Here is a 24,833-nt window from a genome sequence, read left to right on the forward strand (position 1 = left end):
GCCCCCCCCCCCTCCCACCCCCCCCAGCCCCGTCAATGGCTGCCCTGCCCAGCCCCAGCCTCACGGTTCTTTTAAAAAAAGCAAAAAAAAAAAGCCCGGCATTCACTGGCTGCTGCCAGGCTGGGGAGGGGGGCAGCATCCCCACTGCCCCGCACTGCGTGGGGGGCTCTAATATGAGCCCCCATCCCCTGCCCACTCTCCCAGCCCCATCAGTGGCTGCCCCACCCAACCCCAGCATCCTGGCTTTTTTTTAAAAAAAAGAAACCCTGATGGCCACTGCAGTAATCAGCAAGTGCAGGGATTTTTTTCCTTTCCTTTTTAAAGAGCCAGGATGCTGGAGCCAGGCAGGGCAGCCATGTGGGGGCTGGGAGAGTGGGCAGGGGATGGGGGCTCATGGCAGAGCCCCTCACACAGCATGGGGGGTAGCAGGGATCACCCCCACCCCTGCCTGACAGGAGCCAGTGAGGGGGGGGGGGTGTTTGTTTGTTTTTATTTATTTTTTTAAAGAACCGGGAGCTGGGGCCAAACAGGGCAGCCATTGACAGGGCTGGGAAAGTGGGCAGGGGTCCCCTCCATGGTTCCCTCTTCCCTCCTCCAGCCCCCCCTCCCACCTGCCCCCTACTTACCAGCACGGAGTCCAGGTCCAGCTTCCGGCGGCAGTGGGCAGGACTGTCCAAATCTCCAAAGCTCTCCAAATCTTTTCCAAATCAATTCAGATAGCTTTGAATCGATCCGGACCTTTTTATTTATTTATCCTGATTCAATTCAGATTTGGCCGCTGAATTGGGCCGAATCTCCTCCAAATTGAATCAGCACCCAAAGCTTCATATAGCCCTACTAATGTAAGAATTAACTAATGATCATAACCTGAAGTAACAACTTTGGTGGATTTTGGTTCAGCCTCAGATTCAGCCAACACTGACTTATTACATCTTGGGAATTTTTAAAAATATCACAAGTAGTTTAAAGTGCCAAATCTACACAATTGTGGTGTTCCAGGAGTGCCTATATATTCAGATTAAACCAGTGATGCCAGAGAGCTGAACTCACCTGAGGCTTCTGGAACGAGGGCGTAATGGAGTGGTTCTGCATCTGTTATCACTGGCAATGCTTTCAGTGGCACAGAAATGTTTAGACAAAAAATGTAGTTCATCAGGTGTTGGTTGGTATGGTAACTGGTGTAGCTTCTCTTGGGAGGAACAAGATGACTGCAATGAGCATAATAATATATTAGATTATACCACAACCAAAAGGCATCTCTTTCAAGACTATCTTCACTGTACATGCATAGATCCACTTAATTTAAAAATTATAGCTACATTTTCCTCTATTCACCTAGTTGTTTAAGGACAAAAATATAGCAATCAGCTTCAGTAGTGCAGTACATAAATATAGGACTAGTTCAGCCCCTCGAAAACAATTCCCTAAACTTAAAGTAAGGAAGATTTCAGGAATCAAGAGTCTAATAAATGGTTATTATTTCTTGTTGTATATTAATAAGAGTGAGTCTATGATTTACTGCTACAATAGAAACCCCACACTTCTATATATGGCAGTTACAAAACTTGCTGAATACCTTTTTTCTTTTACCCATCATTTTTTAAAATACTTTTTCTCACCTTAGTAAGCCATGGCCAAGATTTCTTATGTTGTTTGTTCATTATGAACTGAATTCTCTGAAAATGCTTATCACCATTTTCAGACAAAACATATATGTGAACTAAAATGCTAGAACTTTTTGTCAAAGAAATAAGTAGTTCAGTGGATAAAAAAAACTAGTGAGACAAAGTCAAACCATCCTATGCACTTAGCAAGACAAGATTCAAATACTTGTCATATTTTCTATCATTAAGTTGAAAGCAAAATATATTTAAGCATAAACAACTGCAAGAACAGATAACAATGTTTTAAATTTTCATGTTTTACACATCACTGAATCTAAAGCTTCACTATCTGTTTGCACTGGACACTATATGTTTGTACTTCAATGAGCCTGAATTTGAAGTCTTCATGTTTTGTTAGTATGGAAAAACCCAGCAGGCAATTCCAAAAACACAGCTGAGATATGCTCTCCACAGGACCCAGATGACTTCCTTCCTGGCAGTGACTTGTTATTCTTAACAGCTAGGGACAGACACTACATATAAACCAGTTTAAGTGATCAGAAACTGGTTTAAACTTGTAACAGAACAGACATTCAGTGCAAATAAACCAGTCTTCAAATGGCCGAAACCAGTATGAGATAAATTTGGTTGAATGTAGTATCAGGCTTAACTGATTGGGCTCAAACCAGTTTATGCAAGATCTGTCCCAGACCCCTTGCTGGTTTAAGATGAATCAGACTCCCCCAGCATCCCAGCATGCTCTCTGGGCTGTGTGGAGCTCTGTTCTTTGCTCCAGTGAGTTGGACTGGCCCATGCCCCCTGTTCTCTAGCCAGAGATGGGCCAGGGTGTGGCCAGACACTGACTTGCCATGGCCCCTGCGGCAAATTTCTCCCTCCATCCATTTCCCCTCCTCCCTTTCCTTTTGCAAACCCTGGGGACCGCAGCTGCTGTTTGGCAGCCCCAAACGCATCTCCATTGCTTGCCAGGCAGGGATGAAGTTAATTCCTCCCTCTGCCCCTCTCTCCCTGAGAACCCCTGAGGGTTTGGCTGCAGTCTCTGTGACTTGCCTGCAGATGGGCAAGGAGGGGATTAATTCCACAGCGGGTCCTGGAGGGGAGGCAGGGCAGAGGGGCAAACTAGTCCCCTGTGTGCAGATGCAAGCTGTCCACCTGTGAGGCCAGACCTAAGACTTGCAGGACCAGACTGAGAGGTGGGAAGTGTTGGCAATCATCACATACGCTGGAGATGTAGTTAAGGGAAGTTGCAGACAGCTTCACCAAAGAATGCAGAGAACTACATTTACATTATAAAGCAGAATGTGTAAAAAGGTGGGAATACCTAAACAAAGCCTTTCTGAATGCCTGGCTGTAAGGAGACGTTTGGCCTCAGAATTAGTAAAACTAATTCTCGTCTTCCTGTTTACATTTTAAGTTAGACTAAGTTGTGTATGCTGTGTTTTTTGGGCTGTATCTTAGCTTAGGTGAAGATTTTTGGCAGTTCCCTGTTGTATGGTTTACAAATTGCTGTGTTCAATACACGCTTGCTTTAGAGAAAGGACTTTTTACCCATCCCCAATTCAGTCTGGCAGCAGCTGCCCCCTCTCCCCCCCCCGCTAGTGTTTGGCATCCCGTGTATTCTGCTAGTCCTGGTTGGTGCCTGGCCATGCCCCCTCTGCTTCAGCAGGGAGGAGTGAGAGCCTTGGAGAGCGTCTCTTTTCCCTCCCCTTTGGCAGCGGCTGGCAAGCATGCTCTAGCACCCCCCGGCTTCTGGCTTGAGCCACTGCAGGCACGTGGCTGCATTTCCTGGTTTAGCAGAGAATGTCTGTCCAGTTATTAATCAGTTTAAGCTGCACAGCTTAGACTAACCTGCAAAGAGTGAATCAATTTAGGCTCTGGCTTTTTTAAAGTTTCTCCCTAGCCAACAAGAACTGGGATCATTCCTTACTGTTTTAAGTCTTCAGGTTGCCTCTTCCCACTGCCACCTCAACCTATTAGATCTTCACATGAGTCTTTGAGGACTGTGTCTGGCTATTCTATTTTTGGAGGCCAACAATCAGAGCCTCTGTGCTATCCAAGCCTAATGATTTCAAGTGAAAGAGGTCAGTACTTCACTATCACTGCCCCTTGTTGCTATGGGCACATGGCAGATTGTATTGACAAACATGGTAACTAGACAACCTTTAGGATTCCCTGGCTACTCAGTGTTATGAACTAAAGATCCTCAAGCCTTAACATATGATTCTTAGCAAGGAAACTCAAAAAAAGTTTACTCCAATTATCTGCACCAGATCTCATGGCGCATTATCTTCACAGGCATTTCTGGGAGGGACTGCTGCAGGGAAGGGTTAACTCTCTCAGAGATCGTCTACGTTGGAAAAGTACATCATGTTAGAACAATCTACCCAGCCTGATCCTAAATCAGACCACAGTATACACAAGAACATCATTCAGCTGTTCAAAGTTAACTTTAGGATCAACTAGTATCTAGGTTGTCATACGTGTCTGTATATGTCAAGTTACTTTCTATCTTTTGATCTCAGAAGAGTCTTGAGAACTAGAGAGATGGTAATAAACCTTGGACAATTCTTTTCCCAAAGACAAAATTTACACAAACAGACGCATTTATCAGAATACAAGGAACAATCTTTATATTGCTGGCTGGTTTCTTCAACACAATTTACATTGATTTATTAAAGAGACACTTCTTCCCTGTAGTCAGAAAGTGTTAGTTTAATGAAATGTGTGCACTAAGGCAGACATCTATTTTCATATGCATAAATCAGCTGTGATTTATCCATGGAATACCAAGGGACAGCTTAACAAATGATTCATTCTATGGTTTTAGATATCTAAAGCAATAATTCCAGTGCTAGGTTTTTTCCGTAAGAAACATGAAAAACAGCATAACCCAGCTCAAGCATCCCTGTGTTTACAATACCAGCTACAGAAAGCGGGGAGGCAGAAAAAAGAAAATGAATTTAAATTATTGTTTTAAAAAACTGTAGTTAATCAAGGAAAAAAACAGGACTGCACATAACATGGAAATTAAGGTTGGGTTTTGATAGGTTTCTGATGCTTATCTTCATTCCACTTTGAGTGCGAGTCATTTTTTCGTATCGATGACGGGGTTGCTACTATCTAACCTATCTGCTTCTAGATCAGTATTTTAAAGTGCATTTTCACACAGCAGAGCACATCAGTTTTCATTTAACTACAATGGGAAGTACCCCCATGTGTTAGCTGAACCTTCTGGAAACCCTGGACAGTTGAATATCAACATGTGCTGTCATTTGTTATCAAGAGTCTAGAAATATACCTGGGCCCTTCTCAAAAAAAGATGGACTACTACGCATGAGGAAATAGATACTGACTTGAATCACCACAGAAGAGCATTAACAACTGAATGTCAACTGCCCAATATTAATAATGTGTATTATTTGTACACATTACGCCATTAACAGTGACACATCATGGACACGATACGAAGCTAAAGACAAACCTGTTAGCTGTCTAAGGCCGTGTTTTTGCATTAAAGTTATTGTGGCAGGCAGGACTATTCAATCCAAAGTGACCCTCAGTCTAACCTGCTTTTGTAGGATACAGACAACGTAGAGCAGGACAACATGTATGAGGGTGCCACTGTCTGGCATAGTAGGTTTATTAAGTAAGCATAGCCTCAGAGTCAAACCTGCCCTCAAGCTAATTAAATAGGACATGAAATGTCAGTGCATCTGCTCTTTGGCTATTCCTGAAGCAGCCTGTTGGAGTTTTGCTTTGGCAGCCCTGCAGGTAGGGGCTGACCAGGAGCATTGCTTAGTTGCATGTTAAGATATTGCTATATCCTCTTCCTGGTAGCAAAGAACTTGTAATTTGTAGAATGACAAACACAAACTTTCTCTCACTGTCTCTCTTCAGCAGTGAAACAGAACCAGTTCCACTGTCATTCTGCCATTACACACCTGCTGACAGGGGTAACAGGACTAGACAGGGAAGTGGCTAAGAGAAAGATTAGTTAAAAATGAAACAATTAACATCTCTAAGTTTTACAGCAAAATGCTAGTGTAATAGATACAAAACTAGCAATGTAAGCTACATTTATCTTTATGTGTAGGGTAAGTCATTTGCTGGGTAAGTGGATTTATATACCACTACCCTCCCCAATTAAAGCAGGTTTCTCACTAATGCTAAGATTGTTTTCCCTTTCTTGTAGTAATGGTATGTAATGGGGATATGCATTACAAATTAAACGCTAATACTAAAAAAGGAGTGTATCTTGCTTGTCAGCCATTCATTTGATGCATAGCATATTATGAAAAACATTATACACATTCAATTTTATTTCTCATTATGGAACCTATTGGGAAAAAAGGTATTGAAATGTATATGTAAAATAAAGCTAGTACTTACAGACACAGTTGAGCTCGGTGTGTTTGTACCATATCCAGAAGAGGGGAGAGAAGCCAAAGACCAGCGGCGCCCATCGGTCCTGTTGTGAAACTGAGGTTAGTCCATATAAACACTGAAGCATCCCTAGACAGAAACTTCTGGGAAACTATTACTCTGTAGAACTGCATTTCAAAAGGATGATACAAACTGGGTTCTTAACAAGTAATAAACTTTCACAGGGGGTCACAATTAATGGTATACAGGGAGGATTATTTTTTAATAGAATCAGTCAGATGAAACAACTAGAAAATGAATGAGCTGATCAACAGCATTGATCCCTCAAAAATATGCTTTGAGAAAAGCGAAACAGAAAACCATTATAACTGTCAGGTTCAGCAGATGCAAAAAGATGAGGAGATAAAAACACATGACTATACATGAACCGTGGTGTATCAACTGTAGTGTTAAGTATTTCAATCTCCTTAGAGCAAAATACCAAGGAAAAATGTATTGCAACAAAGTATAAGCTAGCTGCTTGACCTGTTGAAAGTTATAAATTGATCTGAAAATATACATTTCAGCTAAAATTATACCACTGAAGGTGGAAATACATGTCATGTATTACAATTTCTAGACCCTTTTGTTCCAGGTGGCCCACATACAGACAATATGGAATTTACACATTCAAATAGACAAATCACAAAACAACTCTTATGTTTTAGGTAAAATTTACCTGTCATTTCGGTGCCCATGACTGGAGTACAATTGTATCAAGTATGTTAAAACACAAGCAAAATAACAAATGCATAAATAACATAATAGGATTTGTTTTAGTAATATAAATCAGGTATCCTGGGGGAAATATTATTTAACATTAAAATTTCACTATGTAGCTGGTCCAAAAACCACCTCTCATTTCTGGGTTTATGCAGTAAATATAATTCCATATAGTAGAATACCCTATCTGGATACCTAAATATTCTGATGCAGCATCTCTGCCTCTTAAATAGCCTGTCCAAAAAAATAAGTCTGAGATAAATTCCAAGGCTTGATTGGGTTATGATCACTCAGGTAATACACCTTCAAAAAGCAACTCAAGCCAATGGGATGCTGACTGAATAAAACTTGAGTATGGACTTCAAGATATAGCCATTACAAGTCTGTTGTGTAGCTAAATACTGCAGTATACAACTAGTGTCCCTAGTTAAAGAAAACACTACCCAGAAATGGGTAAGATTTACAGAAATTACAAAGAAACTAACAGAAGCAATCAAGAAACAATGAACTCCTTTCAATGAATAAACAATACAAGAGGTATGTATGTTCTTTTCCGCTCAGACACAAGTTAAATTAGCTTCCTATGGTAAGAAAAACAAATCTGGAAGCTATTCAAACAAGGTTTTCTCCTATATATTATGCATCTGTGAAGCAAAAATTATTTGTTTCATCAAGCTATTTGGGTAAACCATGTTTCTTTACTCATACACACACAGACACATCTTTATCACAATTCCTACTATGGTATATTGTTTACATAGAGGTGAGAGACATGGAGCAACTTATCTCAGAAAAAATTACATGCAAATATTATACAGATCCAGTCATATTAAGTCAGCTTTCTTTCATAATTACTTTGTTATCAAGCAAATTAAGTATAAAAATCTAATATCCTGCTCATCAAATTACATGGCTTTTCGAGAAAGATTCTTTTCTTTGGGTAGGAATGTTCTAAAATTTTTCTCACTGTACATGCGTGTACACTTTTCATACAGTTCTGTGTAAATACACACTAAAAAGGGTATCTGAAATTGTTTCAGAGGTTTTTACACCATTTAAAAATTACCATTGTAAACTTTACTAAGGAGGAGCTATCATCTGATTATTAATTTTTTTTTTTTTACAAATTGGCTTTCAACAATATTTCCTAACTTGAAAACAAAAACTTAAAAATTACTGGAATATCCTATTATGATGTTTTCAAAACGAAACATTTTGGTTTTCCAGTTCACAATCACATTTTTGTTTTGAAATTTAAGATAGCCATAACACAAGGTATTTTTTTAATTAAACAATGTCACAATTAACTCCGCTCCCCTTGCAATTTTAGGCTCACAAACTTTTTCAAAGTTGCAAATTTTTATATGGATTCTAGAGAGGAATTAGTATTAATTCTGGCAAAATTTTATGGCACAACCACTTCCACTAACTCTATTCTAAACTACTGTTCAGTCTTTTATCTGTTTTTTCAACATGAGCTATTTAGGAAATTATTCAGTATGATAAAAATGTATTAATAAAAAAACATACCCCAAAAAGTCACTTATCATTATCATGATACTTGTTATATTTCAAAATAATTATTTAATAGGTTAAGAAATAAATTAGACAGAAATTAGATTAGATGCCATGTACTTTCCTGTTTCAATGTGCCCAAACACACATGTAGAAAATATATTACTGTATGTTCCAGGGTTTAGAGTTTGATTCAGGGAAGAAAGGAAGGGAAAAAAGTGGGTACAAGGGAAGCTTTTCTTCCCAAACTGAACAATTTAACAGAGCCAAATCCTTTTTTCTTGTGGTTGGCATAAGATGTATCCCTGTCTGACAGCTTTCATATCTAATTTACCAACTCTTGAAATAAAACAATTAACATTGCACCAAAAATGTTCTCTCACAGATGACTGGGATAGCTATGTGCGTAACTGCCATGTTAACCGCATCATTTAAGATTCAACTATCTGATTTCATTTATTGCGTAGAGACGCTTGAGTCAACAGATAAACCCTTTCTACTCTCCCAGGTTTAGAGTTAATGAAATTATCTGAGGCAGGTAGAACAGGTTTAAATAATATGGAACCAGCATAAATAGGCAGTCTCCTGTGACAAACCTTTGACTGTGCTTATGGTTCATTTATTAATAATTTACTTCATATATTGCTTCAAATTCACTGTAAAAACTTTGAAAAATACTATTGACATTAATTAATTAATCCTTGCACAACCTGCAAGAGAGGTAATTGCCCTAATCACACAATGGGGGAAGTTCTCAGCTAAGTCCAGAGGTTCAAAAAGTGCAAGGTGGAACAGATTCAATCTTGCAGGTTTTTCTAAACTGTGCAGCTTGAACCGATAAACTGAACTGATGTTCAGTGTTTCAGAGGCCAAGACAGGCAGAAGCCTGCACTGGCCCAGGTCAGGAGCCTGGGGGTGCACACACACACCCCCCTCATGGCCAGCTGCCCCAAGGCTGATAAACACAGCCCAGTGGCATCTCAGGCCTGATTGGCTGTTGCCCCCCGAACCGCACAAGTTGTCAGCCGCAGGAAAGGGAGAGCCTGCAGAAAATCTCTCCCCAGCCCCTGCCTCAAAGGGTGATGGGGAGAGGGAATCAACCACCTGGCCCTGGCCCTCTAACTGGGGTCTGCCTGGCATGGGAAGAGCCCCCACAGGGGGCTTTTCACCCTCTCCCCACAGCCTGGCTAGAAGGGCTCCAATGGCTCAGCCCTGCCCCCTTCCCAGCCCCATGACGGGAGAGGGGTGGGAGGAATGACATGCACACACCCAGCCCAGCACCAGCCCTGCCAGCTGAGGTCTGCCTGGTGTGGAGAAAAGACCCCACCAAGAGTTGTTTGCTCCTCCACAGCTCAGCCCCACTCCTTCCCTGACCCCTCCCTGTAAGAAATGGTGGTGGGGGAATGCACCAGCCAGGCACAAGGAAGAATTTTTTTACAATAAGGGTGGCCAGAGTCTGGAATGGGCTTCTAAGAGAGGTGGTGCTATCACCTAACTTTGAGGTCTTCAAGAGGAGGCTTGACAATCACCTGGCTGGGGTCATCTGACCTCAGTCCTCTTTCCTGCCAGGGGAGGGGGTCGGACACGATGATCCATTGGTCCCTTCCAACTCTATAACCTATGAATCTATGGTCCCTCCAGCCAAGATCTGCCCAGTGTGGGGGGAAGCCCACCCCCCCGCCCAGCTCACCAGGCTGGCATGGCCTCAGCCCCTTCCCCAGAAAGGGGCAGGACTGAGCTAATGCCATTCTGACTTGCTGGGCTGTGGGGTTATGAAAAGCTCCCAGTGGGGGTTTTCACAGCCCTGTGCTGGGCAGACTCCAACTGGAGGAGCCAGTGTGCTCCCCTCCCTGCCCCAAAATCTCTCACAGGCAGGAGGGCTGGGAAGGGGGCAGGGTTGAGCCCAAGCCAGCTTGGGGAACCAGGCTGTGGGGGAGCAAAAAGCCCCCAGTTGGCCCCTTTACCCCCACACTGGACAGCCCCTGGCTGGAGGAGCCAGTGCCTGGCTAGGCCAGTGTGTTCACCACCACATCCATCTCAGGTTGAGGCTGGGAAGGGGGCAGGGCTGAGCTGATCCACGCCCAACAAGCTGGGCTACTTGAGAGTGAAAAGCCCCCAGTGGAGGCTTCCTACACCCTGTGCTGAGCAGACCCCAGCTGGGAGAACCAGTGCCAGGCCAGACCTTTTACAGGTCAGGGGCTGGTGACTGGGTCAGACTGAACCAATCCCAGCATGGCTCACTGGGCTGCAGGGAACCAAAAGGCTCCTGGTGGGTGCTTTCCTCTTGCACTGAGCAGACCCTACCTGGGGGGGCCAGGGCTGGGGCTTTGCCAGTGTGTTCTCCCCCAATTTGACCCCACCTCTTACAGCCTGGGGGCTAGGGCTGAGCCGATGCCAACTCAGCTTGCCTGGCTCTTGCAGGGGTGAAACGCCCCCACTGCTGGGGTTTTACTTCTCCTTGTCCTGTACAGACAGGACGGTCTGGGGGTCCATTCCCTTGCACCTCCCCGCCCCCCCCCAAGCTGACAGGTGCTTGCAGGAACCAGAGGCTTTAGTGCTTTAGCCCTGTTTAATAGCTTAGGGGAGGGGCCATCCCTGCTCCACTGAAGCAGACAGCACAGCCCAGGACTGCAATGCATTCTGGGATGCTGGGGAACTATGATCTAACTTGAGTAGGGAGGGGATCTAGGACAGAAGCTGCATAATCCAGTTTAGCCTAAATCAGTTCAGTCTGATACTACAACCAACCAGGTTTATCTTAAACCAGTTTCAGTCATTCTGAAAGCAGTTTTTGTGTTACAGATTTAAACCAGTTTGGGAACACTTAAACCGCTTTATGTGTAACTTCTGTCCCTGGCCCTCAATGTCAAATGTGAGTCTGAGGCAAAGTTCAAACAATCAGTACAATCAGGATTAGAACTCAAGAATGCCTCACTCCCAGACCCATGCTAATTCTTCTCTAGCCCACATTTTTACATGAAAAGGAAAATATCATAGATTGAGTTAGAATGACAAAAGTGACTGGAGTTCGGCAAAACTATCTACTTCTAGTGTGCATTCCCAATTTTTACACACTCCCAGCCTGATCTTTTGTAGGAGTTCTATATATTAACAGCACACTGAAGAATGATCTGCATCATCAGTGAAAATGTATATTAGCAGTATTAAGCCACATAACATTTTAAAAATATCATTATAAAGGCAGGGTTGAACTGGATCAATCAATTATGTGAAATTGCATTGTTTAAGGACTGCTCAGGTTTAAAAAGAAAAATCAAGTAATTCTCAATTACCAACAAACATTTCTATGTATTGTGTAAACCAAGGAGTCAGTGCTTTAGTTCACTGCAATATTCCCTTACATAAAACTTGTTTCATGAATAACAAACAAACTCCTACCTTCGTGCAAAAGAAAAGTGGGCTGAGGCACTGGGAGAGAAATTTCTAGGGCTATCTTGAGGACTGCTTCCTGTCAGGGAACAAAAAGGAAGGGAGGGAAAAATTCAGAAATAAAGCATGCACATTTCAGAACTGTTAAAACTTATATTTTCTGAGTCTATAAATCATTCTCATTATAAAGGCAATCAGGACTCATAGTAGAGATGATATCTTTTATTAGACCAACAAGATTTTTACAAAAAAAATTCTTTAATCTACAAAAATCTTGTTGGTCTAATAAAAGATATCATCTCTACTATAAGTCCTGATTGTCTTTTCCTCTAGACCAGTACAGCTACAGCCTGAGTACCTGACACATGGAAGGCATCTTATTATAAAGAGCAGTTTGTAAGTCTTCTGAGAAATATGAAACCCTAAAATAACATCCTATTTAACATTACAATTCTTTTAAAGAAGTGAGTAATGAAACTCAAATTTAATTCAGAATAAATCCAGTTTACTCAGGTTAATAAAAGCAAATCAGTTAATTCAACTTCACAGAAATAGTACTTTAGTTGAAAGAAATACAAGTTAAAGATTAAAAATGACACTTTTAAAACAACTGCCTCAATATTTAAACATTAGGGGGAAAATAGAAAATAACTCTAAAATTTAGGCCTTATACAAACTAATAGCACTGTGAATTCCTCTCTCTCTAAATGTCAATAGCTACAGAAAACAGACTGGATAAAAAGTTTTTTCCAGGTCTGTCTAGACCAAGGCATGAAGAAATGATGTTCTTAAGTGATACAAAGAAGTGACTGCACACTGAACAGGACACCTCCTTTGGGGGCCTATTTTCTCATATTAGACCACTCAACCTGCTGCTGATCTGTGAGAAAGCTTGGTAGACAGCTGGTGAGGTAAAGTTCAGTGGTACTCTAGCCTGCCTTGGCTACTCAGCATGTGTAATTGGAGAACATGGATAGTCTATAGGGAAAATATAAAGGTGACACTTGAAGGAGGAAAAAAAGTAAGTACCATTGCCCTGTTAGATATCAACAGCCTTTTTTGAGATAGAGAATAGATTCTGGTAACTATACATCAAAAAAATTAAAATAAGAATCCTGTATAATTGGACAATAAATGAAGATTGTAACTATACTTCTGCACCAAAGCTCTAAATATCTATTTGTCTATTTAAAATTAGCAGTCAATTCTTAAGGGACAAATTAGTATCTATAAGTAAAAAGAAGAGCAATTAATCCAGAGAGAGTGATTTAAAGACTTCAAGTTTGTTGGATTTCTAGTCAACTTTTTCAATTAACTTAACATTGCATATTCTATAGTGATGTCCTCAACAGATCCTATTAATTTTATGACAGACAGTATACTCATCAAGCCATTTAGATGGTAAATGCTGAGACACCTTTTTTTTTTTTTTTTTTCATAGTTTCATAGTTTCATAGTTTCAGGGTCGGAAGGGACCTAATAGATCTTCTAGCCCGACCCCCCGCCAGGGCAGGAGAACAACCCAAAAACACAAACAAAACCACTCACCCTAAAAACAAAAACGGGACTCAAATGAGTCCAGCCAGGTAAGTATCCAGCCTCTTCTTAAAGATCCCCAGGGTAGGGGCCAGCACCACCTCCCTTGGAAGTTGGTTCCAGCTCCTAGCCGCCCTGACTGTGAAGTAGTTTTTTCGGATGTCCAATCTGTACCTCCTCTCCATCAACTTGTGCCCATTATTCCTTGTTATGCCAGCAGGGGCTAGGGGAAACAGCGTCTCCCCCAAACCCTTCTGGTTCCCCCTAGTGAGTTTATAGACGGTCACCAGGTCCCCCCTCAGCCTTCTCTTGTGGAGGCTGAATAGGTTCCAGTCCCGCAGTCTCTCACTGTAGGGTCTGCACTGTTGTCCCCGGATCATGCGGGTGGCCCTCCTCTGGACCCTCTCCATGTTGTCCACAGCCCTCCTGAAATGGGGCGCACAGAGCTGGACACAATACTCCAGCTGCGGCCTGACCAGCGTCGCATAGAGGGGGAGGATCACCTCCCTGGCTCTACTCGAGATGCACCTGTGGATGCACGACAAGGTCCGGTTAGCCCTGCCAACCATGACCTCGCATTGTCGGCCCATGTTCATCTTGGAGTCAATAATGACACCAAGATCCCTTTCCGCCTCCGTGCTCTCAAGTAGGGAGCTCCCCATCTTATAAGTGTGCTGCTGGTTCCTACTACCCAAGTGCAGCACCCTGCACTTGTCCGTATTGAAACGCATCCTGTTCCTGTCTGCCCACCCCTGTAACCTATCCAGATCCTTCTGCAATCTCTCTCTCCCTGCTAGCGTGCTCACCTCCCCCCAAATTTTGGTGTCATCAGCGAATTTAAACAGGATTTTAAATGGAGTGGTGGAGGAAAAATGTGATTTTCAACTACGCTGCATCTGTTCCTTCTAGGATCCCAAGAAACAAAGATTCTTCTTTAGCTTGCCAGTATTTTTGCCTCTTATTGCCCATTTATCTACCAGAGCAGAATTAAGTCCTTTTCCCCCAACCCCTATTTTTGCCCCATCTCCCAACACCACAGCTTTTTTATTGCTTTTCATATGTAGTAATTTCTAGGTGGCAGAGACTTTTGTTCCCTGGAATATAGGCAGGCGGGCGGGGGGAGATTCTAATAAAAGCACAATGTGGCAGAGATTTTGATCTTTGTTCAGGGGCGTTACCACAATTTATTCTTGTCCTGTGTGAACTGCAAACACCAAATTACTGGGAGCAACAGTTCATTTAATTTAACAGCTCCTAACTGGATTCCTCTTGTTACTATGAGATCTTATTAAATAAAGGTAAGTTTAGAAAAACAGAGCACAAAAAACATGGCCTTAAATTAACAATGCCACACTAAAAAGGAGGAGCTCCACCTCGAAATGCAGTGAATTTGGATGGATAAGAAGACAAAGAAGGTGGCTTGGCATCTTGGGGAGAAACAAAGAGAAATAGATCATTTAAAGAAGAAATATTTTGGACAAGATTTGACAAGATGATCAATATATCAGCATATCAGTTTTGTTATTTCTAACTGAGGCTATTTCTCTATGGTTAATTATTTAAAAGCCAAATATTTAGATTTATTAAAATTACAACAGCACATGTAATTTCCCCAGGCATTTATTCAGAGCATATGCTTATTTTTTATATGGAAAACTACATTACTATTTGTCCTAAGTTTTATAATTGGAGGAGATGCAGAACCATGAACTACTTTCCCAAGCACTGCTGAAGAGCTTTGGAGAACTATCACTTTATTACAGACAAGATAAGAAAGTGTTAATTCTTTCTCAGTTAAAAGGGTCAGACCTCATTATGAGCAAGTAATTAGTGAACTTTGTTCATAGGAAAATAACCCTTTAGATTCCTTAGCCAGTAACCCTTTAGATTTCTTAGCCAGTAACACATTACAAATAATACCCAAATAGCAGGTAAATCATGTGGGTTTATCTAGATATCTGGGCTAGGTACAGACATTCAAAATGCAGGCGGTGAAACCAATCTAAGTGACCTGGGTTTCCATAAGCAGTGTAGTTTACATCAGTACAAACAGAACACACATTTGCCCTGTGGTTGGGGATCAAATCTTAGGCCAGGTCTCACCATTTTTAAATCAGTCTATGTGCACAGAACTTCTGTTCTGTTACTGGTATAGACAGGTTTTGCGTGCTAAACGTCTATCCTGTCATGCATATAGACCAGTTTCCAATCAGTTATACTAGTAAAAGTGCAATGTCTGTAGCTGGCCCTGGAGTAACAAAACATCTCAAGAAGTAAAGACTAAAAATAGGGGGAAAAAAACCCAAACAAAAAACCTCACTGGGCACATTTACACAAGATGCTAACTGTGTAGTTACCTAATAATACTGTGCAGCAGCACATCACAGCACAAACAGTGCTAGTACGCTACTCTGCAGTATTATTAGGCTACGCACAGTAGTGTCACTAAAAAGGCATGCACTGACACTACTGCGCAGTAATGCCAGTTACTGTGCATTAATTTAGTACTTGATTATAAAAGTAGTAAATTTAATGTGCAGGAACTATGGGACATTAATGAACAAATTAATTCCACTGTGTCTGGAACAGCTACTTCAACTACTGTTTTAAGGCGTGATACTCCAGAAAAGTTAAAAAGATAAGAACCAGAGTCCTATACGTGACCTTCATCCCTCACAGCTTTCATCCACCCATCTGCAAGTCAATACCTGAGAGATTTTCAAATGAAAACCAGTGCCAGTTAAATCTCTGCCCATATGTGCAGGGCTTGCTTATTAGTCAAATCCTGCTGCTCCCAGGGATTTGCTGGCTGTTGTATGTTTTAGTTCTAAAATATTTTATATACTGCTGAGATTATTGCTAGTATTTCTAACTTGATAAAGTAAACCTAACTGGTGTGGTCAGACATTAGGCAGGTAATTAACTCTATCATCCTCAGGGAGAAACTAACACACGCACTATGTAATCAACATAGAAAAACAATATTTCACTTAATGACAATGCACAGGGTGCCTCAGTCTACAGACAGGTATTGTTAAGAATGTTATATCCAGATTAATTAAATCATTTGATTGTTTTGTAATTAGCTTCAAGAAGTCCTGCCTCTTTGCCACCAAGGAAAGAATTGCAAATCTTCTGAAAAGGCATATGTTGGACTCACTATAGATTATTAATGCATTTTTAATAGCTGTCTACTTACAACATAGTTACTGATGCACTGACTTTCCATTAGCACTGAGGGAATCAGAGATTAATGATGATTGCTATTCTAAATTCCTGGTGGACCACAATGTTTGTCTCAGTTTGAAGCTTTGTTGTCATTATTTGATGACCCCCTTAAATGAATCATAGCATTGTAAGACTACGGCAATGCAACATAACAATAGGTCTAAAGTTCTTCGGTATCAACTTCTAGTCCATTTCGTAATGAAATCCAGTCAGAGCAAACAAGATCCTAGAAACCACAGCTGGTTGCTTATCCAACTTTTATAATGTTACCAAATGTGCTAGTCAGCAGAACACGCAGCTGGCTGCAAAGTCATTTACAGATAGTTCTGCAGGTGCTTTCCATCAAGATCTGCTCAGGGGTAAAGGGTTCAACCTATTTCAAAAAATGGATTAATTACACTTCACACCAACAGATGACCGTCTCCAGTTTGAGAAAGGAAAGGGTTTGCAAGCTCTTAAATATTTGTTTCTTAACTGAGGCCTATCCGGAAAAGGGAAATATTAAACCTTTTTCTGAATGGCTTTGTTACAGTTGGCAGCTGGCTTGTTTCAGAGGTTCCTTGCACTTAAATTTAGCTATCACTAAAATGTCTCTGCATGCTCAGTAGGACTTGTTTGTACCATGAGATTAAAATTGGATAGATGTGGGACTGCAAAGATATGGAGACCAGGGACAGAACTCCACAGCTATGAAGGAGGTTTATTTTATTTTTATTTTTCTAAATTGGAATGAGGTTTAGAATTTACTGATGTGCACAGGCATGTGTATCTTCCAGTCAGGAAATCAGCAAATGTACAGTTCATGCCATTCACTGCACAAGATTTGGAAGTAGCAGTAGTAAAACAGAAAGAAAAACAAAGATGCACTTAAACATACAAAAAAACAGAGAGATTGGGCACATCAGAAACAGAAAGTATTTCCATATTTTGCATATTTATCAACAACATTCTTCTTGGAAAACAGGGGAGGCTGTATATTTTGATTTAGATTATGGATTTAAATAATATAGATGTACTAGAAACACTGAATTGGGGGTGTGATTTATCATTTAAACTTCTCTCTTACCCCTGGTAAATTATTCCCTAAGCAAGGGCCAATCATTATGGCAGGTGTGCCACAAATTAGCCCCACTTCAGCCCTTCAAACCTCCTCTTCTGCCCAATCTGCTGTGCTGCATTCTGCATGCTGCCCTCAGCTCCCTGCCCATTCTGTTGCTCTGCTTTTTGTGTCCTGTTCTGTTGCTCTGCTTTTTGCTGCTGTGCTGCCTCCCTTCTTTGACCTGACACTTGCCACACAGATAGTCACGTGTCCCGCACACTGGCCACTCCTGCCCTAAGTCATTACAAGCCTCTTTGAAATCTTACATAATGGCAGGATCCTCATAAACTAAATCAAGAAAGTAAAAATCTCTTACATTTGCAGGAAAGAATCATTGTATACACAACGGTAATAGTTTGTATTATTGCATAATTGGACTTTATTGTTCCAGGGGCACAAAACAGTAAATAGGAAGAACTTCTGAAAAACCAAGCTATCTTAAATGGCCTGTTTCTAGCATCCAAATATACAAAATATGGCAGAAATCTATTTTATGGTGCAATATTCTTATTTTAATACAGTTATTTGCTCAAAAATTCTCAAAATTGAACTGGGTTCCCTATTCAGCATGAATTAACAAATTCATATGGTCATCTCTTCTTCTTTTTAGAAGTGCCAAATCATATTTTTATGATAATGTCTAAAATTATGGGAGTACCTGACACTAACATTGACTATTAATGACACGAAATTGCAGGACTATCCCACCAGCAGTTAGCACGAGCTTCATGGTATCTGCATTATGCTGGGAAAAGATAACTTATGCCAAAAACTATATAGAAACTTCTCTATTTGATCTTACCTAACCAGCAGCATAGAAGTTAAAAGGCCCATGAGAATCAACTTTCTCATTCTGACACACACCAATCTTTACTCAGAATCACCCATAGTAAGGCCAATGAAAGAGTAGAGTAAAACACTCTCAAGAATCCATTACATCTAGAAAGACAAAGTCAATGCTTCACTATTTTGTGAAAATGTACCCAAATTGCATGGTAACTATTACATGCAATTTGACAGCAACTGGAACACCTACTTAACCATCTTACGAACTGAACTGCTCACAGCTTCTACCACAAATTGCACATATGGCATCCATCCTAACACCTTGTCAATCACTCTTTTTCAAAGCTTTTGGTACTGAGTGCCCTTTCAGCATAGTATACAGAAGCACTACAGTGAAAAATACACAAACTGTTCATTATCTGGAGAATATCAGCCAACAGATAACCAATCACTCACTGAGATCTCTTTCTTCAAAGACAAGAAGATGAAAGCTCCTCTTCTTTTCCCTGAAGTTCATATCCATTGTTTACATTTTTAAAAATTATTAGTTTCGTGCACAGGGTCCATTAATACAAGTATTCTAAACAGGACCCAAAGAAAACAAATATCTGAATAAGCCAGATATAAGAAGTCTACACATTTAAGGCCTTCTATCTTTTTTCCCTTTGCATATTTATTTCGTTAACTCACTTTATTTCCTCCTAACATTGGGCAGGGGGAAAGAGAAGACAGGCCGTCAAGAAATAAGTATTTGAGATTCTTAGGACCAATGACTGCTCAGTTGGATAACTTTGAGTAGGAGGAAGTTTCAGAATGATCAGAAGGAAGTCTGAGCAGCTTATTTATTAATATATGAAAGGAAGTGACATCTCGGGTTCAACGAGTCCACAGCTCTGTTATTACAGGCAACTAAAGGGTACATGGTAGATGTCACCCTTAGATTGACCCAACTAGGGTTAGACTGTAGGCCTGTGCGAAGCAGCAAGTATTCAATTCAGATTCAGTCAATTCGAAGGGACAGTGATTCAATTTGGTGATTCAAGTCACTGTCCCAATTTGATTTGGCTGAATCAGAGTCAGAGATTCAGTGCCAATTCAGAGATTCAGCCATAGAGCATAATGGGGAATCACTAAAATACCTATAAATTCATCATTTTTTTGCTGATTTGGATAAAAACAGCAGGGATGGTAGGCTCTTCTGCAGGGCATGACACCTGCCAAGTTTCAAGGAGATAGGTGCAGGGGTTTTTTTGAAAGTGCCCCTCAAACTCTTGAAACCAAAACTCGTATCACTCGTGTGTGTTAAGGGGTATAGGTTGTAGTCGTGTTGGTCTAAAGACATAGATAAACAAGGTTTTTTGGGTCAATCTGATATCTTTTATTAGACCAACTGAATAGCTGGAGAAATATATCTTAGCAAGCTTTTGGTTTCAAAAACCCTTCATCAGGCTGAGGAAGCATCTGCAGTTGGTGTGTGCGCTCTTCCTGGATGGAATGAATAGTAAAGAAGCCAGAGGTTGGTCTGAAGGCAAAAAAGCCAGTCGGTGAAAATGTAAATTGAGGCTTGTGTGTCGTAAATCCAATGTCTATAATTGAGTCCATGATTTTTTATATCCAGTAGACTTATGAAGTGAAGGTTTGTAGGCTTGTCTACAAAAGGCATTTTGTAAATTCAAACAAGCACTGAACCTCGCTAACCTCATCACAAGAAGCAAAATTCCTACGGCCCAAAACGCACCGGATGGATCCAGACCATGCCATGACAAGAAATGCAAAACCTGCCAACATATCTCCAGTGCCCCCACAGTTACTACACCCCACAAGAGAACCATCACAATTCCTGGATCTTACAGTTGCAACTCCAGAAACATTATATATCTCATACAATGCATCAAGTGCCCTGATGGAAAGTACGTAGGAGAGACCAAACAACAACCGAGCACCAGAATGAATGCACACTGGAAATCTATTAAAGACTATTTCCTTAGACGCAGGGGTAGCAGTGGACGTAGTCTTTCTGGACTTCAGGAAGGCCTTCGACACTGTCTCTCACCCCATTCTCATTAAAAAACTAGGAGACTGTGGCGTCGACACCTACACAGTCAAATGGGTTGCTAACTGGCTGGAGGGCAGCACCCAGAGAGTGGTGGTGGATGGGTCATTTTTGACCTGGAGAGATGTGGGCAGTGGGGTCCCCCACGGCTCGGTCCTTGGACCCATGCTGTTCAACATCTTCATCGGTGACTTGGACAAGGGGGTGAAAAGCACCCTATTCAAATTTGCTGACGACACTAAGATGTGGGGGGATAAGGGCACGCTAGAAGGGAGGAATAGGCTGCAATTGGACCTAGACAGGTTACAGGGGCGGGCAGATGAGAACAGGGTGGGTTTCAACACTGACAAGTGCAAGGTGCTGCACCTGGGAAGGAAGAACCAGCAGCATACCTACTGGCTGGGGAACTCCCTTCTTGTCAGTGCAGAGGCAGAAAAGGATCTTGGAATCATTATTGATGCCAAAATGAACATGAGCTGACAGTGTGGGGACGCGGTCAGGAAGGTCAACCACACCTCCTCATGTATCCACAGATGCATCTCAAGCAGGTCCAAGGAGGTGATCCTCCCCCTCTATGCAGCACTGTTCAGGCTGCAGTTGGAGTACTGTGTCCAGTTCTGGGCGCCGCACTTCAGGAGAGATGTGGACAACATGGAGAGGGTCCAGAAGAGGACCACTCGCATGATCAGGGGGCAGCAGGGCAGGCCCTACGAGGAGAGACTAAGGGACCCAAACCTGTTCAGCCTCCACAAGAGAAGGCTGAGGGGGGATCTAGTGGCTGTTTACAAACTAGTCAGAGGGGACCAGCAGGCATTGAAGGAATCCCTGTTCCCTCGAGCACTACCAGGAGTGACTAGATATAATGGCCACAAGCTGGCAAAGGGTAGATTCAGACTAGACATCAGGAGGCGCTACTTCACGGTCAGGACGGCTAGGATCTGGAACCAGCTTCCAAGAGAAGTGGTGCTGGCTCCTACCGTGGGGGGCTTTAAGAGGAGGCTGGATGAACAGCTTGCCGGGGTCATTTGGCCCCAGTACTCTTTCCTGCAGGGGGTTGGACTTGATGATCTGCTCAGGTCCCTTCCGACTCTACCAACTATGAAACTATGAAACAAGAACACCCAATTACTAGTAGGGGCACATTTCTCACAAGAAAACCACTCTCTCTCCAATCTCTCAGTCCTGATCTTTAAAGGGAACTTACAAAACACCTTTCTTGCCTGCAGCCCAGCGTCTGTCTTCTTTATAATTCATTCCATCCAGGAAGAGTACACACACCAACTGCAGGTGTTTCCTCAGACTGATGAAGGGTTTTTGAATCCGAAAGCTTGCTAAGATATATTTCTCCAGCTTTTCAGTATAATAATAATAATAATAATAAAAGATATCAGATTGACCCAAAGAACCCTGGTCTGCCTTGTGTGTGTTAAAGCAGAGTGGGACGACTGCAGCTGGGATGGTAGCCTGTAACAGGTGACCTTCCCGGTGTTGGTTAGTTCTTGGCCCACCCCCCTGTTTCTGCCAAACCGCCCGCCCCTCTTTCACCTGCCACGCCTTGATGGAAAACTGACTCAGATGCTACCCAGGTGGGAGACTGGCCATTTAGGCCTCTGATGTCTAGGGGTGACATCCATTCCACAGCTCCATGCCTTCCCTACATTGCAGCCCATGCCTTGCAGATTATATCCTTCACCCCTTCCAGCTGTGGTCCCCTCTCTGGGACCTTTGGCTCCCCCCCTTAGGCCCTGGCCCGCTTTCAGGCCAATAGGTATCTTGAGCCTCTTGCTCTGGGTATTCCTCATGGTGGGCCCCTGGCCCTTCAACCCCCCCATCTTTGGGTCCTGGCCCCAGCACAGACCAGTCAAGGGTACCTCAGTCAGATCTGAGCCACCTGTCTGTTCTCACCCTCACAACTCCACTGCAACCAGTAAGCCTCAAGCCTCTCAAAGATCTTACAGGTCTGGGCTTTCCCTAGCCAGAACTGCATGCATGTGGTGACTGGAGGTTATCAGGCAACCCCTACCCACCTTTCACCAAGGAGGGTAGTGGTCCTGGGATTTCCTGGGACTGCCATGCCACCAGAAGTCCCACCAGGCCTCCCTCCCCTGGCAGGGTGCAGTTTTCGGTCATGGCCCGGACCTGGGGCCTCCTCTTTCTCCATAGCCCATACCTCCCAGTTTGTCTTGGCACAGGAGCTCAGCAGGGACATGTTCTTCCCCTGCTGGCTGGTGATAAACTAAACTGCCACCTCTGAGAGTGGGCCATTAAATGGTTCAGAAAGCATCTAAAAGAAGGAAACAGATGTAGAGTGAGGAGGGTGGCACTCACTCCATCTTCATGTGGAACCTGGGGAACCCCAGCAGTGGGACCATACTAGACTGCAACAGATCCAGCCATTTCTTGATGCCCTTCTTCAGGCACTTCACCAATGCCTGCCCCTCTGGGGAAAGTGGCTTGCCCCAGCCAGGAACATTGATGCCCTGGAACTTCTCCATTTGATACTCAAGCTTCTTCACTATGGGGATCACCTGGCTAAGGAGGCCATCGCCAGCACTGAGGCTCTCAGTGGCCTCGAGGAATGGCTTGATGACCACCAAGATCTAGGAGATGGTATCCCACTCTGTTTTGTTAAGGGGGCTGCTGATCCCAATCTCCCCAACCAAGGCCATCTCATGGATGGCCTTCTGTTGCTTGGCCAGACTTTTGAGCATTAGGTATGTGCAGTTCCACCAGGTCTCCACATCCTGCATGATTTTGTGCTGCGGGATGCTTAGCTTTGCCTGTTTGTCCCTCAGCATTTTGCCCACCTTGAAGCTCTGGTGGAAGTAGCCCACCACCTTCCTGAATTTCGAAATGAGCTGGCTGATATCGGTAGTGATGGTGCCATCACTGGGAGCAGACTTTTGAGCATTAGGTATGTGCAGTTCCACCAGGTCTCCACATCCTGCATGATTTTGTGCTGCGGGATGCTTAGCTTTGCCTGTTTGTCCCTCAGCATTTTGCCCACCTTGAAGCTCTGGTGGAAGTAGCCCACCACCTTCCTGAATTTCGAAATGAGCTGGCTGATATCGGTAGTGATGGTGCCATCACTGGGAGCCCTGTCCCCCTATAGGCATACCTGACTATGAGGTGGAACTTGTGCCACACAGCAGATGCCAACAAAGTTGGCATCACACACTGCCTTGACCATACTGGCCCTGTTGTCGATGACCAAGAACCTGTGGGTGAGCTCACCCTGCCCAACAAGCAACCTCTGCACCAGGCAGTTCATGGCCCCCATTATCTCCATCGCCGTGTGGGACTCATCCATCACCTCTGCTTGAAGGAGACCCACCGATGCCCTGACTGATTGCACCAGGGCCCTGTGAGGGAGAGGTAGGCATGATCTCCACCCCAGCTGCTCCAGATGTCTCAAGTGAAGAGCAAAGCTACCTGTGGCCCTGCTTTTTGCAGCTCCTCCCTCAAGTACTCCCTGCATGCCTCATACAGGGAGGGCACCACCATCCTGCTAAAGGTGGTGCATGGGGGCACTTCATAGGATGAGGCCACGAGCTGCCTGAACCCTGGCTACTCAACTAAGGAGAAGGGCTGGCCATCCAGAGCAAGCATCTCCCCAGTGCTCTGGGTGACCTTGCTCAACTTGGGAATACGTCCCACTTTGTCTCCACCTTTCCCCCACTGGTCCAGGGTGGCCTGCCTCTGCTTCTTGAGGATGGAAGCTTTGAAGCGAGAGGGGGACTTCTTTTGGGGCACGCTCCCACTGGTGCCAAGCTAAGGAGAAGCAAGGGCAAGGGGGTGCTGCCTCCTGAGATGCAGCAGCATCACTGTGGTGTTGAAGTGTTTCTTATTCTTGCCCCAGCTAATATGCTTTTGGCAGTGCTGGCAGGTAGCATACCTAGGATCATCTGCCACCTCAAAAAGATCCCACACTGCACTACCCACCTGCTTCTGGGTTGAGGGTGGGGAGCCTTTGTTATCCCCCTCCTCACCAAGCAGAGACACAACAGGAGGAGGAGCTAAGCTGTCTGCCTCCACAACTTCCTCTGAAGTGCCATCCAGAAGCGACCTTCCTCCAGAGGAACTCTGAGGGGTGTGGAAAACAAACTCAGTTTTCCCCTCCTTCCCCAAAATTTCCTTTGCTATAGCACTCAGCTCCGCTGCTTCCAGACCCAGCTCCTCTTCTGGCACTGGAAGGCCAGATGGGAACTGAAATTGGGGTGGAGACTGTCATGCTGGTACTGGTGGCTATTGCTGGTGTTAGTGAAGTTGGTGAAGGTGCAGACACTGCTCCCACCTCCTTGCTCCCACTAGCAGCAGCTGAAGACTCATTGCTGCCAGGAAACAGGATGCATCTAGGTTGGGGGGAGGGGGGAGGGGCAAAACTTGCAGCTCTCCCATTGCCCCCTCTCCCTCCTCTCTCAGAAGACCTGGCACCTGCCTTTCCAGCATGCTTCATAAT

General features: G+C 43.3%; 1 protein-coding gene across 2 annotated transcripts in view; it reads right to left on the reverse strand.

The window, feature by feature from the left end:
• Window positions 1-24,833, reverse strand: part of MAST4 (microtubule associated serine/threonine kinase family member 4) — a 153,668-nt gene that overhangs the window by 69,032 nt on the left and 59,803 nt on the right. For both annotated transcript variants that reach the window (XM_014518884.2, XM_025201389.1), the window contains 3 exons: window positions 11,682-11,751; window positions 6,012-6,090; window positions 1,051-1,208 (listed from right to left, as the gene is read on the reverse strand). In XM_014518884.2, the coding sequence (XP_014374370.1) occupies window positions 1,051-1,208; window positions 6,012-6,090; window positions 11,682-11,751 (307 nt within the window). The remainder of the gene's footprint in view (window positions 1-1,050; window positions 1,209-6,011; window positions 6,091-11,681; window positions 11,752-24,833) is intronic.

The sequence above is a fragment of the Alligator sinensis genome, unplaced genomic scaffold (genome assembly GCF_000455745.1).
Source record: "Alligator sinensis unplaced genomic scaffold, ASM45574v1 scaffold159_2, whole genome shotgun sequence".
Taxonomy (NCBI): domain Eukaryota; kingdom Metazoa; phylum Chordata; order Crocodylia; family Alligatoridae; genus Alligator; species Alligator sinensis.